Raw genomic sequence first — 19,864 nt, forward strand, 5'->3', positions numbered from 1 at the left:
CTCAGTGTAAACTGTCTTGGTTTTCCCTGAGACCATGGCTGCGTCTACACGTGCACGCTACTTCGAAGTAGCGGCAGTAACTTCAAAATAGCGCCCGTCACGTCTACACGTGTTGGGCGCTATTTCGAAGTTGAAATCGACGTTAGGCGGCGAGACGTCGAAGTCGCTAACCCCATGAGCGGATGGGAATAGCGCCCTACTTCGACGTTCAACATCGAAGTAGGGACGTGTAGACGATCCGCGTCCCGCAACATCGAAATAGCGGGGTCCTCCATGGCGGCCATCAGCTGTGGGGTTGAGAGATACTCTCTCTCCAGCCCTTGCGGGGCTCTGTGGTCACTGTGGGCAGCAGCCCTTAGCCCAGGGCTTCTGGCTGCTGCTGCTGCAGCTGGGGGTCCGTGCTGCATATATAGGGTCTGCAACTAGTTGTTGGCTCTGTGTATCTTGCACTGTTTAATGAAAGTGTGTCTGGGAGGGGCCCTTTAAGGGAGCGACTTGCTGTTGAGTCCGCCCCGTGACCCTGTCTGCAGCTGTGCCTGGCTCCCTTATTTCGATGTGTGCTACTTTGGCGTGTAGACGTTCCCTCGCTGTGCCTATTTCGATGTTGGGCTGAGCAACGTCGAAGTTGAACATCGACGTTGCCAGCCCTGGAGGACGTGTAGACGTTATTCATCGAAATAGCCTATTTCGATGTCGCAACATCGAAATAAGCTATTTCGAAGTTGGGTGCACGTGTAGACGTAGCCCATGTGTGTAATAATCCCATTATACTACAGGTTGATCCTCTCTACTCTAGCACCCCCGGGACCTGACCAGTGATGAGTGAGATAAGTTACCAGCCAATGGGAGATCAGTATTGTCCAGCAGCATTACCAGCACTTTTACTGCTTACTGGTCTCTTGGATGGCATTTGGGGTTAACAGAACAGCACAGAACACTGAGAGACAGGACTGGCTGTAAACAAACTTTCTGGGACCATGGGAAACTTGACCACATTCATGATAAGTGGTCACCCTGCTAACTAAAATCATGCTGGATTATGGATGCTGCTGGACGAGAGGGTGCCAGACTAGAGAGGTTCAACCTATAGTATGTAACATTTGAAGTTGGTTAGAGACATTTGACAAGTCAGAATTTTGCCCTCTGGAGTTTTTTGTCCTTTAAGGCTGTGGCCACACTAGCCCCTCCTTTCGGAGGGGGCATGGTAATGTGGCACTTCAGCAGATGCTAATGAGTGCTGCCATGAATATGCAGTGCTTCATTAGCATAATGGCAGCCATGCGCGCTCTGAAAGTGCTGCTTTCTAAATGCATGCCACCCATGTAGCCAGGGGGCTTTTGAAACAACCCCCTGATTTCAAAAGCCCCTTCTTCTCAAAATCAAATGGGAAGAAGAGGCTTTCGAAATCAGGGGGTCCTTTTGAAAGACCTTCAGCTACATGGGCAGCATGCATTTCAAAAGCAGCACTTTCAAGGCGTGTGTGGCACCATTATGCTCATGAGGTGCTGCATGTTCACGGAAACACCTCATTAGCCTCAGCCAAAGTGCCACATTACTGTGCCCCCTCCGAAAGAAGGGGCTAGTGTGGCCACAGTCTAACTGGGACAATTAGAATTTATGGGGTGGAAATGTTGAGAGGAAATACCAGCAAATGTTCTAGCTGGGTCAGGATTTCTACAAAGAGAGAGAATAGCCTTCGTAATAGCAATGACGTTTGTCCGTTGGTGGGTATTTTGGGTTTCTGAAGAAACAATATTAGTTTTATTGGCTTGTTCAATGGTCAAGTGTATTTCAGTTTATAGGTATGTCACCTTTCTGAAAAATTAAGTTATAAAATGATGCACCAGATCACATAGCAAGTTATCAGAACCAGGAGTGACTTGGCTGAAAGTCAGATGGGGCTTGTCTACACTTTCCCCCAGCTTTGAAGGGGGCATGTTAATTAGGGCGATGGAAGATTACTCATGAAGTGCTGCAGTGAATATGCAGCACTTCATTAGGCCAATTGTCCCCTGTGGCAACTTTGAAGCATCAGACTTCTAAGTGCTGGCATGCTTGTAGCAAAATTCTGAGGAGTAAAGAGGCTTGGAAGTAGCATGGACACTTCTGCAGCACTTCATTAGTTATCTCCCATCGCCCTAATTAACATGCCCCCTTTGAAGTTGGGGGAAAGTGTTGACCCAGCCATGGTGTTGCTAAGTGCTGAGCATGCTTAAATCAGGCCATTAACCTCTTCTCTTAGTGTTTTTCCATCAGTAGGTCTCATAGTAACCCCATTTTGCCTAGGGGGAAGCTGAAGAACAGTGTTTAAGCAACATGTCTGGAGAATCTTGTCTGGGTGCATGTATGCCAAATGTAGTCGGAATTTTAATAATTACACCTGATCTCTATTGGTAGAAACAAGGCAGGGAGTTGACAGAACTGCCTGTAGACATGGGAGAACCAGGACCAGAGTACAGCAAGCAGGGTCCTAGATAAATGACTCTCTCTATGGTTCTGGCTCTACCTTTTTACCAGGACCCTGCCCTCACCCTGGAGTAGTAGCGGCAGAAGGATGTGGACAACTGCATGGAACTCCCTTCTTCACCACCAGAAGAGGCAGCAGGAGTCCCCTCTCTTCTTTGGGAGAGGTAGTGACAGTAACTCAGTTGCTTGAGCATTGGCCCTGTAAACCCAGGGTGTGAGCTCAATCCTTGAAGAGGCCATTTAGGCATCTGAGGCAACAGATTTAAAAAAAATCTGTCAGGGATGGTGATAGGTCCTGCTGAGAGGGCAGAGGACAGGATTCAATGACCTCCTGAAGTCTCTTCCAGCTTTATGAGATACGTATATATAGGATGGGGGACACTAGTCCTTGCCCCTTGCTGGGCTTTCTCTGCTTGGGTGGCTATTGAAATCCTTTCAATGAGTACATGTGACTCACCTTCCTAAGCTGTTTTGCACAATGCTGAGGGCAACTTGCTTTAAAGTAAATAAGATCAAAAGTAACTTAGGTACATAGGAGCCCGTGTCTCACTGGATCTTTGGCTCCTGAGTGACATTTGAAAATGGGACTTTAAAATACTTGCAGCACTTAGCCAGTTCTGAAATGGTTACTGATAGTGGCCAGGTCTTCCTCCAGCCCTGGGAAGAGTGTGTTGTATGTCCAGTTCAGCCAGGGAGTCCAAAGCCTATATCCTCACAGGCATTTAGGCATCTAACTCCATTTGAAATCATTGAGAGTTGGGCACCTCACTACTCAAGAGCTTGAGAGACATTGAGTCCTCCCGCGAACACCGTTCCTTTATAATAAAAGCCCTCAATAGAAAAGCTTTGTTTTTGCTATGGTGAGCTGCTGTTCTATGAGCTTGTATGAGCAAGCTTTAGGAAAGCAAAGACATTACAAAACATTTTTATGCTCATAAATATTTCGCAGGTGATTTTTGTTTAAAAAAGGCATTTATGTTATGATGGAATGTTAACTTGTCTTACATTCCTCATGGTTTGATATCTAGTGCAGGTTGTCCTTGCAACCTTAGCACATACATTTATTTTTCATTTGAGTGAATTATAAGCATTAGTGTCCATTAAGAATTGTTGAAACAAAAATACTTGGCATATTCTCGTTAATATATACCGATTGTCATTAACAGCTCTTTTGTCCTAGACAAGGACACCATTTTGTAACACCATTTTGTTGGGTCAGACCTGCTCAGCCTTCATTTACAATATGTGTGCGCCCTTTTCTTTTACTTTGGCCATCATAAAAACAGTGCCAAAAATCATGTGACTTCTTCAAACCAGGGATCCCTATGTACTTTATAGAAACCATTGTTAAACATTCTGAAAGAATGTATTCCTGTCTGAGGACATTCACATCTATTATTCTGCTTTGCTAGGTTCTCTGGAAGCAACCAAGTGTTATGTATAATCCACCACCTTAATTGCTAGCTTCTAACAATGATAAAGTAAAGGAGAATGGGTGATGGACAGAAACACAGTGGGATCCAGAAGACTGTAATACATTCTGTTTCTGATTTTACACAATGCATCAGGCAGGAAGCCTAGAGTTTAAAAGTTTTAATGGTTTTGATTCCATAATGACAGGCTTGTAATGTGCATAAAAATACTAAGTTCCAGAATTTCCCGGGCTTACAATGCTGACTTCCTGATTTTTTGTATCCATCCATTGATACAGAGCTAATTTTGGCTCAAAAGCCTGAGCTAGTAGTATAAAGTCAGTTTACATCAGGGGTCAGCAACCTTTCCAAGGCAGAGTGCCAAAATTTGACCTTTTGATGACTATGTACGGTCTGAGTGCCAGTGATAATTTTAAAGTCACGAATAGTCCTACTTACAACAGCTTCATTAATAAATAACTGAAGGCGCAGCACTTACCTTTTAAGTGGTGATTTGTAGCATTAGCTGGTCTTTTGTTAACCCACAGGCGGCATGGCTTTGAGCAAGCTCCCAGCTGCATGGGGGAGGAGGGGCAGGGCTAAGATCTCATCTCACATACCAATGAAAATCGGCTTGCTTACCACGCTTGGCGCCTGTGCTGGGGGTTGCTCACCACTGGTTTACCTTAATCTTAAAGACAGAAGATGAAATGTGATCCACATTGAGATACGCTGCAGCTCAGTTACATGGTGTGCCATTGATGCAGGCAGACCTTTCTAAAGACAAATTCTTTGGCCCATTTTTCTCAGAGGTTTAAGAAACCTATATGTACCTACTGCCCACAAGCAAACATTCCCTTTTGGTGCTTTGGAGAAAAAAGAATTCTTGCAGAGGGGACTTACCGTTCTGTGCATCAACGTGCAGAAGATTTCTCCTTGAAATATGGAGAACTGACAATTGTACAATGGCAGTAACTATGAGAATTCACTGTGTAAGTGGTGTTTCATTATGCTTCTTTAAATGTTCTTTGGGTGGGCAACTCTAAGAAATAACTTATAATGCATAAAACATTTGATTTTTTTTTTTATTCTCAAAAGATATTTTCTCTCTGTTTCAAGTTGGAAAGTGAAGGCCATACGGCAAACTGTTAGCAAAATCAAATTCCTCCTATCCCTGTTGCCAGATATTTTCCCTAACGTTCATTGCATACAGAAAACTGTTTTTGTAAGTTCAATGGGAATTCCTATGGCAGCTTAAAGACTAGCAAATTTATTTTTGTGTGCTAGAGACTACTTTGTCAGGTGCATTGACAAAGTGGGCTCCGGCCCATGAAAGCTTATGCCCAAATAAATGTGTTATTTTTAAAGGTGCTACAGGCCTCCTTGTTGTTTTTGCTGAAACTGATTAACACGACTACCCCTTTGAAACTTGTTTGTTTGTATATACTACCTATAATGGCAAATTGCGTATATTTAGTGGAAGTGGGAAAAGAAGTGTCATATAAATTCTCTTCACTTAGAATGAAATTAAGTTGCTTGTTGCTGAATGGAGAATAGCACAGCAACATGTTAACTTGGCTAGGATTTGGCATTGACTGGGAATGTCCAGTGACACTGCTGAAATGATAAACCCTGTGGTAAAAGTAATAGTGAAACTGTCACTGACTGGTAACCATGGCAAAGATAGACTGTGGTATTGTCATGACATTTTCTTTGCCTTACTTTGAAGTCAGGCCAGTTGGAGTAAAGAAATCTTTCTGTATTAGAAACACTAAAGCTGTTCGTTTTTGTTTTAAAGTCCGAATGAAAAATTGGCATTTTAGAACAGTGATAATCATATTAAGTTGATGCACATTACTTCAGAACATCGCCTTGAGGAAAGAACCCGTGTGGGTAAAGACAAACACTGTAATCAGATTGTAAAGTTTGAGTTTTTCTTAAATAACATTTTTACCTGGAGTCAAAGGGTTATGCATGCCCACGTTTGCTTGCAAAAATAATACCGGGGCTACCGCTGCACTTATTAAAAACTTCAAAGTGGCCATGCTAATGGCCAAAGTAAAGAATACTACTGAGGCTCTGAAATGACTATTCAGCACCTCATTAGCATGTCGCTGGCTGCGGCACTTCGAAAGTGCTGCGGTTCGCTTGCCCGCAGCTCGTCTGCACAGGGGGTCTTTTTCGAAAGGACCTCACCAACATAGAAATCCCCTTATTCCTGTCAGCTGATGAGCCACAGCTCAGCACTGGATCACACTCCAAGGTGTGTCCAAAATAAAGCACCAGGGTCTTGTCTACACTTACTAAAAACTTCGAAATGGCTTTGCTTTCAGCTGATAGGAATAAGGGGGTTTCGATGTTGGCAGGGTCCTTTTGAAAAGGATCAAGCCACGGGCAAGGGAAACGCAGAACTTTCAAAGTGCCACGGCCGGTGGCATGCTCATGAAGCACTGAATATTGATTTCAGCACCTCACCAGTATTCTTCAATTTGGCCATTAGCATGGCCATTTCAAAGTTTTTAGTAAGTGTAGACACGGCCCTGGTGCTTTATTTTGGACACACCTTGGAGTGTGATCCAGTGCTGAGTTGTGGCTCATCCATGCCATTTCCATTTTACCATATGCATTTCTCCATTGTATTCCTTTTTCTGTTCTATTCTAGGCACAAATTTAGGGCCTAGTCCTGCAAATATCTATGAACACAAATAATCCCATTTAACTGAATGTGACAAAAGCAGGTTATCTGCATTAGACTTTGCAGAGTTAGATCCTTAAGAGATCCCATTGATTTTGGTGTAATTGACTACTTCTGTGTGTAAAGCTACAGGTTAAAACTCTTGTCCGGCAACATCCATCATGCAGCAGAACCATAGATCTTGCAGGAGTTCTGGGGCTTGGAGGAGGCGGGGCTATCCAGACCAGTGGCAGGAGCCCAGGGCAGGGGAGCCAGAGCTGGTCTGGAGGCAAGGGGTGTTGGGAGAGAGCCAGCAGCAGCCAAGGAGCAGGGCCTGGGCTGGTAAACTGGCAGCCCATGCTGGAGACCAGCATCTCATTCCTGCGGGCATGTGGGAAGCAGTGACCCTGGGAAGCCATGACCCTGAATAGCCATGACCCTGGGAAGTAGTGACTGGGGAGGGGTGGCTGGGGCCAGGATCCAGCAGCTGAAGAGCCTGAGGGAGGGGGAAACAGGGTCAGGAAGCTGTGAGCAAGGAGCCCAGGAGCAGGGGCTGAGGCCAGCAGGGAGGGAGAACTGACAACTCTGGTCCAGCAAAATCCATTATGTTGGACCGCTTGGGTCACAAGGATTCTGGACCAGGGAGGTTGAACCTGTAGTGAGAGATGGCTCAGAGAACAGACATAAAAATCTGGACATTAAGCCTACATCTACATTACCATGGAAGATTGACTGCTCAGGGTTGATCTTCCGGGACACCATTTCACGCATGCATATAAAGGCAATTTCCAGGGTCAACGTTGACCCCTTAACTCTTTGAGTGCTGCGAGGATTAAGGAAGGTTGATGGGAGGAGTGCTCCCGTCAACCGTCCTCCATGAAGAGCAGCATGGAAGTCAACGGCTGAAAAGTCGATTGGCGTAGCTAAAATCACATACCAGCTGTTGACTGCTTTAACTAGTGTAGACGTACCCTAAGACTAGCCTACGACTGTGTCCACACAGCAGCCCTATTTCGAAATAAAGTATTTTAGAATAGCTGTTCCAAAATTAACAGCGGTTATCTTGAAATAACTTGAGTGTGTACACGTAGCCTAATACAGTTAGCTTTGGTGGTGACAGTGAGTGCTTTAAATTTCATGTCACTGCCTAGTTTATGCCTTCATATGAACAAATGCAGAGTTATTTGTACATTTCTTTTCATAGCACACTTTAAATTGTATATTTCTAGTCAATTATTATACTTAGATGGTTAAAATTATTATGCCTTTGTTTTTCTGTCGTAATATTAGACAAGATATATGCCTCTATGGCTTAGAAATGCACTGTGTGTTTATTGTTGAGTTTTAAAGCACTGGTTAGAATATATCCTATTGGATTCACTGGTTGGATGTCCCTGTATCTTTGCTGTTCAAAGTTTCCCCATGTTTAATTATTTATGTGGGAGGAATTTTGAAGTTTACAAATTAAAAATATTAATTCTTTAAAAATTTAATTAAGATTTCTACTTAATTTGAATCTAGTCCTGTTGAAATCAATGGCAAAACCCACACCAATTTCATGTGGACCAAAAGTGGTTTCAGAAAAGGATCAATTAAAATTAAAACCTTTAGTTTATGCGTAGCTAATGGCAGTGTAATATTGCTGAAGATATCATTATTGACTGCAATAAAGATGACTACGTGATTTTAAACAGATCTAAATGTGCGTGTGCAAAAAGATCTTAAGACCTATCGGCTGATAGTCGGTCATTATTACAGATACATTTGATTAGATTAATATACCAGACTTGTTTAAAAATTTTAAGTAAAAAGATTTAAACATTGATATTTCTGTCAGTGCCTCGTGCATCAGGAGAAAGTCCTCCCTCAGTCAGCAGATACAGCTAAGTGTGTTTTGTGCTGTGGCAAACCCTATTGTGATGGGGCTGTAAGTAATCAGAAGTGACAGCATAAGCACTGTCTGTTCAAAGTGATTTCACCAAAAGCATTATTTTCTGGGGAGAATGCACATATGGCTTTCATAATGCTGAAAGAGCACTGATGTATCAATTTATTAGCGCTAGATTCTGAGAGTAAGTTGCAAATTGTGTTCAAATTAAAGAGTCACTATTCTCTGTGTTTGCTGTTCAGAAGAGTGTAGGAGATAGTCAAATAGGCTAGAGCTGAGGTGAAAGCATCTGTCAAGGAAATGTTAGAAAGGTTTGTAGTGATGAAAGCTTCCGTGCAGAGTGCTGTGTGCTATTCTGCAGATCAGCCAAGAAAATGTACAACTAAGTCTCTCTCTCTCGTTGGAGAGGGGAAAAATGGGTGCTCTTGATGAGGGCTATAATTTCAAATTCAAATACAAGGTTGGACCTTTAAAAATATCCAGATACAGAACTGGGTGTTGCAACGTTTCTGTTGATATATGTAATGTGATTCAGATGGCTAGGCCAAAATCGAATTGAGCGTCTTGGTGCTCTCTCACATCCACTCATGGCCTCAACTAGCATCTCTGTGCTGATAATACATCAGTATACTCGCCTCTTTGGTTTGACCATCAGCCTAGGAGAGACTGAGGTACTGTTTCAACCTGCTCCAGAATCTGCTGTTCTCCCCCCTTCAATCTTTATTGAAGGCACAGAGTTAAAAACAGTAGAGGAGTTCAAGTACCTTGGCATTGTGATAGCCAATGATGGCTCCCTTGACGAAAAAATCAATGCCAGAATCTGCCAGGCCAATGGGGCACTAGGACGTCTGAGAGTGCGAGTGTTGAATCAGCACAATATCCGACAGTCCACTAAACTAAAAGTGTACAAGGCTGTAGTCCTGATCAGTCTGCTGCATGGCTGCGAAACCTGGACCTTGTGCAGAAAACATATAAAACTTCTGGAGCACTTCCACACACACAGCCTGAGGTCAATACTGCACGTTCCATGGCAGGACAGAATTACGAACCTGGAAGTCCTGGACAGAGCAGGAGCCACGAGCATCGAAGCCATGATTCTGAAAGCCCAGCTTTGCTGGACAGGGCAAGTCACATGAATGGAGGAGTCAAGAATCCCTAAGCAACTCCTCTACGGTGAACTCTCCCAGGGCAAAAGGAATCAAGGCAGGCTTTGCAAGAGGTATAAAGACTGCGTGAAGGCCAACATTGCTCATGGTGGTTTAAAACCAGATCAGCTAGAGCAGCATGCAAAAGACCAAACAGGCTGGCGTGCTCTCGTAGGATACGCGTATGACAACTTTGAAGAGCAGCGACGTGTGTGCCTCATTGATGCTCGTGAGAGGAAGAAAGCAACAGCAGCAGCCGCACTAACAGAGCCAGGACAATTCCCTTGCCCCCACTGTGAACGCCCACGCCGTTCAAAGCTTGGACTCCTCAGCCACATGCGAGTCCACAACCAATGAGCCTGTGCAAGCTCAAGATGTCATCATCGGACACGATGGACTACCTATATATATATATATATATATATATATATATATATATATATAATATTCCCCCATCCCTTCCACTGGCTGGATCCACATGCATCTCCACTAGCAGTGCTCATCTGCAGGTTCCACTTCTGCTCCTATTGGCTGGGAATCATGGCCAATTGGAGCAGTTGGGGGTGATAGCTGCAAGCTCAGGGCCTCACAGTGTTGCCTGTTCTCCCCACCCCACCCTGCCCCAGAGCTGTGCCAGGTAAATGCCTATGTTGCCTGCCCCTTCCCATACCCTGCCTCCAGCCGGACCCTGCACTTCCACCCTGCTCCCCAACCGTTCCTCCCACACACTGAACCCCCCATTTTGGCCCCCCTGAGCTTTGGAGGGAGGGTCCCATAAAATCTATTCACCCCAGACTCCCAGAAGATTTAATCTGGCCCTGCGTGCTTAGGGTCACCCATACTGATTGTATTTTATTGTCAAAATAAGAACACTTTGAAAATGTCACCTTTAGAAGTCATGTATAAATTTATAAATGATGCCTTTTTTGTGGCGTTTTATAATTCACTTCATTTCACTGAGAAGTTCCATAACTAAGTAATGTGGTGAAATAAAACCTTACTCTTTCTGTGTAAATTTGTTTTGGGTGTCAGCTGCATTACTTGCATACATTACAAGCAAAACCTAACCAAGATATTTTTACAGGTCTTAATCATGAACTAAATATTTCAAATAGTTGTATTCCTTCCAGTAACCTCTTTCCCCTCTCGCAGTATGCCCCCAAAGGAGAGTGAAGCTTAAATAATGAGAGCTCAGAATATAGCACCAGTTATCTACTAAAGTGGAGACAACATCATTTTTATTCAAGCATGAATTCCGATGACATTTAGTGGAGTTAATGTTATCTTTATTTGGTATTATGTATCTTGCCTAGTTCCATTTGCTTTGTTGCATTTTTTTTACAATGTCTCAAATTGCCGTGGAGCTGGACCATCCCCATTGACCAGCACCAAAAACCTCTTTGGCATAAAAACATCTTTATTACTTCAATATCTTTAACAGGGTATATCTGTTTTGCTCCCAGCTTGGAATAGCAACCGATAATGTACATGTTCATAACGCTCTTTGTTGGGTTTTAATGTGCATGATCTGCCCCTTGCAGTGACAACACCACTTGAACTTAATGACAATAGCAAATGAATTGCTATCTTGCTCAGATCTTTTCTGTTCGACTAGGTTGATGTGTGTTGGTTGCCATGGGTGTGGGAAAATTCTGTATCCTGGGAATTAAAGGTGAGGACCCTCAGAATCAATCTAATGTTGAAATCAGTGTTCATCCCTCTTCTATAGAGGCAGCTGTATGTCTGTGATAAAGGAGCTTAACAATGAAATATGTATCAAAAGGATTTATACAATGGTGACTTTCCTAACAATGGTCTCATTTCTTTCCTCCAGGTATTTCGGTAACAAAGAAGACACATACATGTAAGTAATATCTTTTGATTTGGTCTCCTTTTACAAATGAAATTCATGGTAGTCTGACTGTTATACTTCTCAGACTATTAACTGCTTGTGTGATCTGGGGAAGTTCTACTTTACAAGCTCTGGTGTGCTTCCCAAGGCAGAGTGGTTTAGCCCAGGAGTAAAATTTCATCCATATGAGGATGCAGTGTGTGTGTGTTGTGGGGTGGAGGGAAGGGAAGGAGTTTTAAGAGGCAAGGTAAGTTCTGGGTTCTCATGTATGTGCTTTTAGAGTTGGCTGGTAACTAGTATCCTGAAGCCAAGGGAGAGAACAGTTTCCTTCTGATCTCTTTCATTCGTGTGCCTGTTACATATGCAATATGCTTCAAATGAAAACCTATTTTTCAATTTTATTTTAAATCCCCTCCCCCTTTTCTGTCCACTAGTCTATAAGTTAGGTGATTACGTGCGTGTGCTTGAGGAGGTAGTTGCTGAAAATGAGACTGTCTGTTAGCCATCTATATACACAGACCTAGGCAATGGCATTGTGGTAAGTGATGTGGACAGGTGCCCTGGCTGAATACATATTTACTCCGAGTCCCCTGGTCAGAGACAGCTCCTTTTGGGATCAGCCTGCATTCTTACCCCACATTGAGCCAAAAGCTCAGAGCTGAGGAACTGTTATGACTGGGGAGTGATATTATACTCTGCAACATTCAGAAATAATATGTCACAGAAGTCAGGTAGTAAAGTAATTGCACTTGCACACCATTTCACATATCCACTGAAGGAGCAAAGCAAACGACCTTCGAATCACACACACGGCTATGCAAGACTTGTTAGGATGAATTTTAACAAAGACAAGACATAGAGGTGTCTTTACCATAGCTTCAGAGGATGAAACCAGTTTCATAAAATATCTTACATCAATCTCACTCCAATTTCACTCACAAGTTTAAAAATCCATGTCAAGAAAAACACGCTTTAAAATCATGCACCATTAAACAATGTATTATCAAATTTAATAACAGTCAACCGTTCGTTGATACAAGATATTCAGATGTCACGTTTCTTGAAACGTTAAATGTCGCAGGCTTGTTTAGAGCATAATGATGGTCCTCTGCATAGGCGGGATGAGAACACAAGACACATTTTTAGGGTCAGATTCTCCCATTGGATGTGTGGATATGTGATTCCCACCGACACGCATGGGAGCTACACGTGGGCATCTGAGGGAAAAATTTTGGCCCATAGCTGTTGGTGAATATTTGAGCTCACGCTAAGATTGACAGTACAGGAGACTGAAGTCCTCTGTATATCCGCAGGCCAGGCATTGTACAGACAGCTTCCTTGCACAGCCTTGCCCATGAGCTCAACCCTGGCCTGGAGGGACCACCCTCTCTAGAGGTGGTAAGTAATTCAGAATTTATGCTAGCTCAGTCCTGCGCCTCTCTTGCGCAGAGGCTAGTGATTGTGCTTACTGTACATGGTGGTTTGGGACTTGGACTCCAGTCCCCCTGGAAATAAGCTGAAACCACCAGACTATATATTTTATATATAGTAGCGCCTTTTACTGTCCCGTTGTCAGGAATACCACTTCTCCATTTTCACTCTGCAGTGCCATATACAAATGAAATTTAACATTAGCCAGAGACCTGAAGTCTGTAGGAAGCACTTTCTTAGTCCATGTCAGACTAATAGGGAATTGTCCTTGCTTCTGTTTTAATGGATTGTGCTTCTGGGACCTGCTATGGTGAACAGCTTGGTTTGGAAACCTAATTTGCTGTACCAAATGATTTATGCTTCATCACTATTGACGGTGCTGACTAATGAGGGCACTGTGTTGTTTTCTGTCAGTAATTCAGAAAGACATTCTGATTCCTAGCTTGAGAACAGGAGATTTTTTGTGTGTGTGTGTTCTGCATTCAGTAGACACAATCACACTGTTTACGCTGTTAATGATCTGACAAACTTAGTTATAGGATAAGCCACCATCATTATTAGTGATCTTAAAAGAAAGAGCAAGCCTCGAACTGGCATTGAGTCTGGCCATGTAGGGGGTTTTCCCTCTGGGCCGGAGTTGAAGCATGGAGAGAGAACTTTTCCAAGAGTCTTGTGTTGCCCATGTCCAGGCTGAATGAATTGCAGGATTTCTGAGAGGACTGCAGTTTGGAGGACTCATCGGTTCAGCTCCTCTGAGAAACATAATGCCTACTCACAAAATAAATGTGGAACTCATCTGTCGCTCTTACAGATCACTTCTCGGTGGTGATACCATATCAGGAGCAATTTGAAGTGCCTGGGAGTATTGAAGGCTGAAGGAACTTTTCTTTGAGCCATATTCTGGGGTCTCCACTCTCTGATGTAGACTGGCCTCAGCTCTGCACACCAGCCAAACTTTGGACACACAGGGCTTCTTTTTTTTTTCCCCAGAGTTAATGCATGTTCTTATTAAAGTGCTGGATCTAATCTCCCATGCACACAAAAACGGAGTAATGTTCTCTAGCTGGGGTAGTTGCCCTGTCTGGGAATGTGCAACAGAGCCCATGTCCACCCTTTCACCAGAGCTGGTGACTCACCTGTTTTGCCAGAAGGTTAAAGGGGAAACACACTGAGTCATCTGAGTTCCGATAGATATCTCATGTCTTCCGCCAGTACCCCACTGTGACTAGAAGGGCTGATGAGCTCTGCCACAGTGCACTCAGGAAAAATCACAGAATGGCTCAATTTTCTGTAGTGCAAAGAACATGAGAAGTCTTCATGGCACACTCCAGTGACTCGAGGATGCTTTGTTCAGTGGGGCTGCTCACACGCAGGCTAGGGTAAGGGTAGAGATCAGAACTGGGTGCTGATCACCTAGGCCAGAGATGAGCAAACTTTTCATGTCGGGCCCAACTTTTCATCACTGTAAGTACCCCCCACCCAACCTGTCTAATGTAATCCAAACTAACTGAATTTTCAGTTATGTTAATTAAAAAAAAAAACTTTTCAGCATGTGTAAGAAAATAAGTATGTGGAATGTAAAAATTATATTAGCTGGTATATAAATGTGAATGTGTGTATGTAAAAATAGTAACAGATTTCAACATTTTTAGTGAGATGCATGAGCCTGACACCCCACAGCCGATCGTACTGCGTCCCTCTTGCAAAATTCCGTGCCTACCTCCCACTTTGTGCAACCCTGAGCTAGGCTACTTCTGCAGGAGTGGTATGCCCACAAAGCATTACTGTTACGCTTGGGGGTGCTTGCAAAACTTCTCACCTAGAGCCTTTGACCATCTTCACTGCCAGGTATGGCACTGTGGTCCCTGGAAGGGAGGTGGTGTTTCCCATGACATTGCATAGAGAAAGAGTCTCTGCCTTGCCAGTGACTGATAGCCAAGTGCCTCAATCCCACTTCACCCAGCATCATTATCAAATGGCAGTTTCGAGAGGGATCTGCCATCTGGTAAGGGATGTGCAATTGGTCCAACATGCATGGACCCTTCCCTTCTACGTGTCCCTGGGGGCTCAGCACCTCTGTAGCACAAAGAGATGGGTTAGATCAGCAAAGGGAGCAACAAGAGCAACTAATGGAAATATCTCTACCAGATGTGTGAATGAGTGTAGGAAAGGAATTTAATATTGTTTTTAAAAAAATGGCTGATAACTCACTGCAGTGAATGTGAGCTGCTGCAAATGGGTTTGGACCATGCTGTCTCCTATATCTATATCTTAGTGTTACATATATTATTTGATTTTCGAATTGTGTTTATAAAGAGGACTTTTAGGTCAGGGTTAGCTTCACCTTCTTGATATATCGGTCATACTGCAACAGATGGAGGTGCTGAGCTCTCAAATCTCAGTGGGTTCTCGCTAGTTGTCACCTTTCCGCTGCATTACCACAACCTCTGACCTGACATTTTTCTCTGCTTTGCTCTCTGTTAACTTATGATATTAACAAGAACAGAGTCAGGAGGTCATGCTTCTGGGCTGCTACTGTAATACGAGCCACATGTTTTAATACCAACTAAGTTCAGTGTGTATGAGCTCTATGTGGTCCTGGACTGACTTTCTGCAGCCCTTTTTAAGATAATGTTGTTATGTTTGCTTCCAAGTTGAATGAAAGATGAAATTTTAATCTTACTTTATTAATCTCCATGGACTTTAAGCTTTTAAATGGAAGGCAAATTCCAGTTCCAGCAGACACTTTAAACTGTGTTAGAGGAAATATGCAGCATCACAACATTAACTGTGTAAACAGTCTTTACCCAGAATATCTAGAAATTGTCCTATATTGATTGGTTCAGAATCAGGGCTTCATTATACTTGTCAATTGCACATGTCAATTACACTTATCAACTGGAATAGCTATTGCTGAATAATTCTGGAATAACTATTTCAGTGTAAGACCTCATGTGGATACTCCTGTTCTAGAGCAGGAGTATCACAGGGTTTCTTTTTACAAAATAATTATTCTGAAATAACTGTTTCCAAATGTCAACAAACCCTTAGTTTTCCAGTGGCAGTTGCAGAGTAGTTTCAAAACAGTGGGGCCTAATTTGAAAGCTGAAGCAGGTGAGGTCTGTGTGAGCCTTATGGGATTTGGTTAACAGAAGCATTCACAAAGCAAACCATCAGATGGGTTAACAAAGCTGGAAGTGAATCAACTCCTGCAGGTTTTGTTAATGGAGATCTCCTCTCAGCTTCTTCCTAGCCCTCATAGCCACCTGTCTGTGCTTTACCTGTCACCAGGCTGCCAGCAGTGGGGGCAGAAGGCACTTGACCTGCAGCCTGGAAAGTCTAAATGGTCTGGGGCTTCCAGCCACCACCACTGCAACTGTGACAGCCATGCGGGCCACAGCTCTGGCCACTTAAATTGCTGCTGGAGCAGCACATGCTGTGGGCAGCACTAAGAAGCTACTTTGACGCTTCTGCCAGAGTCATCCTCCCCTCACTCCTGCCCTGGAGCCTGGCAAGTCGGCCCCCTGCCTGTCACATCCTCATGATAATTTTCTGGCATTACTCGACATCATCAGGTTTACATTGGGCTCTGACTCAGCAAAGCACTTGACTTCAGGAAGATTTAAAACCATATGGAACTTCAAGCATGTGTTTAAGGGATGCTTTCCTGAATTGGGTCCTTAATACCTTCAGCCCTAAGAGGATGTTAAAAAGAGGGCCTGGCTCCTTGGAGAGTGAGGGAGGACAGCTTTGCAGCCAGCTCATCAGCTGTCATATAACCTTGAATCATGGTCACCAAACTTTTACAAGCAGACTGAAGTTTCTTGTTCTGTTTGATTCAAAAAAGGCAACTTACCAACACTTGTCCTCTTTATTATTCTACGTGTCCCTCTTAGACTATAGTTGTTGCCTCATTCTGGTCTGGTGTTGCCTCATTCTGGCCTCATTCTGGTCACAACAGAGGTGGACTTACCTTTCGTAGTTTATAGTAATTGTGCTAAACGTGGTAATTATGTAATTGTGCTAAAGGGAAAAAGAGAACAAAGGGTTCATCTTTACTGCTTAGACTTAGGAATACCCAGGTTTTCAATTACATTTTTGCATAGTTTACACTGTGCTTTTTTGTCCCTACTGGAGTCTAAGTAAAAATACGCTTTCCCTCACAAAGTAGGAACAGGCAGAAAATTGATGGTTAACACTCTCTTCTGGTGGGAATGATGTCTCTAGAGAACAGGTGACAAACTAAACCCTGTCTCCTGAGGTCAATAAAATAGCTGTTTGGTCCCCTGTGCATACCTTCGTAATAACTTAACTGGGCAGCCTTAAGATCCCTTGGAGGCTTTTCTGCCAGCACGCTCCCTCTCTTTGTTAAGAATGCTTATTAAAAATGGTTTTATAATGAAGTTACCTCAAATAGCAGCTACTTTCCTGTTTGTCCTTGAAGCACTGTTTGCCCTGCTGAAGAATCCTACTGACAACTATCTGGGGCTTTTCGCCTGGTTTAAAACTTTTTTTCTAGACTTTGATTTCTTCTGGGAGCCAGGGGACACCTGTTCTTCACCAGTCGGTTATGTAACTTGCATTTGTTTTTAAGCTGTCATAAGGAAGTGTTTGCTTCTAGTGCACTTACCAGTAATGAATCCATTGTCGTCTCCTGCAGTCCCAGTAGCCTGTTAGTGGTTGGTTTGTTGCAGAAGACAGAGTGTGTACAAGCTAAGTTGTCTTATATCTATTGATTGATAAGACACTGAATACTGGGCCTGAGATTGTGAAGCACACTCCTTCATGCATAACCTGAGCCTCTGGATTTATAGAGGATTCCATCTGCCACCTAAGGAAGTGGTGAGCATGGGAACACACACAAGAACGGCAACTGGGCTTGGATGTATGGCTTTCATTGAGGATAGCAAGATGATCAGATGTATGTTAGGACCCTGCTATCCTCCATTCTCTACATAGCTGCTATGTGTGTGTAGCCTCCTGGCTAGACTCCACCCCATCAGCTGGCAGAGCTGGCTGAGCTCAGACATGAAAGTAGTTTGTAGTTTCTGCAACAGTAATGCATCAGGAAAGCCTTGTATACAGCCTTGGAGAATTTTGGCTGAGTCTGCTAGAATTCCTACCTGGGACTCCAGCTATAGTGCAACTACTTCATACTTCTCCAGAATTTCTGCTGGCACGTGTGACTTTTGGCTCTAAACATTTGTTTGCAAGCCCCTCTTGCTGTGCTTTCTCACAACAGAGGTCTCTGATAGGCAATATAACATGTCTTGTCTGCAGAGCACCAGGTGCACTAGGATAAGCTGAGTAGTTGCCGACAAACTGTGATGCACATGACATTCGGTAAGTCAGGACTCTAATCAGCTTTTAGATGAGTAATTATGCATGTTCCTTAGTGGAGCAGTTTGGATACGTGTAGAAACTCAGATGGGAAAAGTAGGTGAAATGAAACTCCTAAATTTTGCAACATTTTATCCACACGTAAGTTCTGATCCACTCCTCAATGCTCAGACCCACAAATGGTGATTTGTATATTAACATGATCCATTTTTGTTTCATGCTTCATTTAGTCAATACACTGCTGTGTGAAGGATATAACATGAGTAAGGACCTTTTCTTCACTATTGTCTTAATATTGGAAGGATGGACTTGGGTGTGCTGTTGTAAAGACCCACAGAAAAGAGATGAAGCTTTTGGCTACGAACTCCTAAGATTCCAAAAACCATTAGGCAGGAAGCTGTTCAGAAGAAAACTAACAGAATTCATTCCATAGAGTCTTCAACCTTAGATAGTACATGCTTTAGGAAACCCATCCATTCAGTTCAGAAAGCTGCACTCTTTCTACTGTAAGATGTCAGGGGCCATTGATTCATTGTGCAGTAGCATAGCTGTATAGTACTTGTCTGCCAGGGTAAATTCTCAAAATACTACATTGACTTTGTTGGCCTCTTCTTCCACCATTGGTAACCTGTGCTGTGCGCTGTAACAAAGAAACCATGGGCCTGATCCAAATCCAGTTGAAGCCACTAGAATTTGACTTGAATGGGCTTAGATCAGCCTCCAAAACACCAGCAAGGATGTAACTTAAAAAAAATTAAGAAACTCTCCTAACTTTACATTTCATATTGTTGTTGTTAGAAATGAATGTCTCCAACTTGCTACCAGTAGCAGCTGTACACAATTTCAGTAGCGAGGGTAGAGAAAAAAGTACGTATGTTGGGGTGAAGAGGAGGATTGAATTCAAAGTTCAGCATGTAAGCTATTTTACATACTTTAAAATTCTAAACAAACCCTCAAAATATCTCTGTTTACCAATGGCAGGTTGTGACTGGGTTGAAAGACCATTTCCTGCTTGAAGGGTGCATTAGTGAATGAACAGTTTGGCATTCTCCAAATCTGGTTTTGGCATCCTTTGTATTTTGCAATATGGCCACTGCTGAAACTTATCACAAATGTCAGTGTTTGTGCCTTGCTGCTTTCAGAACTAGCTGAGAGTGGTTGAGAAGAGTAAAAGATGCCATGGTTCTGAATCATCCCAAGTATGCTGGAGAGTTTTAATCTCAAAAGAAATGCCACAGCCCTGAACACAAGACATATGAGCCATGTCTACACGTGCACGCTACTTCGAAGTAGCGGCACTAACTTCGAAATAGCGCCCGTCGCGGCTACATGCACCGGGTGCTATTTCGAAGTTAACTTCGACGTTAGGCGGCAAGACGTCGAAGTTGCTAACCCCATGAGGGGATAGGAATAGCACCCTACTTCGACGTTCAGCGTCGAAGTAGGGACCGTGTAGTCGTTGCGCGTCCCGCAACTTTGAAATAGCGGGGTCCACCATGGCGGCCATCAGCTGAGGGGTTGAGAGATGCTCTCTCTCGAGCCCCTGCGGGGCTGTATGGTCACTGTGGGCAGCAGCCCTTAGCCCAGGGCTTCTGGCTGCTGCTGCGGCAGCTGGGGATCCATGCTGCAGGCACAGGGTCTGCAACCAGTTGTAGG

The 19,864-nt window shown here is 43.5% G+C and overlaps 1 protein-coding gene across 2 annotated transcripts in view; it reads left to right on the forward strand.

The window, feature by feature from the left end:
• RORA (RAR related orphan receptor A) overlaps positions 1–19,864 on the forward strand; it is a 610,113-nt gene that overhangs the window by 422,482 nt on the left and 167,767 nt on the right. For both annotated transcript variants that reach the window (XM_075006386.1, XM_075006388.1), the window contains exon 2: positions 11,420–11,449. In XM_075006386.1, the coding sequence (XP_074862487.1) occupies positions 11,420–11,449 (30 nt within the window). The remainder of the gene's footprint in view (positions 1–11,419; positions 11,450–19,864) is intronic.

The sequence above is a fragment of the Carettochelys insculpta genome, chromosome 12 (assembly GCF_033958435.1).
Source record: "Carettochelys insculpta isolate YL-2023 chromosome 12, ASM3395843v1, whole genome shotgun sequence".
In the NCBI taxonomy this organism is placed as follows: domain Eukaryota; kingdom Metazoa; phylum Chordata; order Testudines; family Carettochelyidae; genus Carettochelys; species Carettochelys insculpta.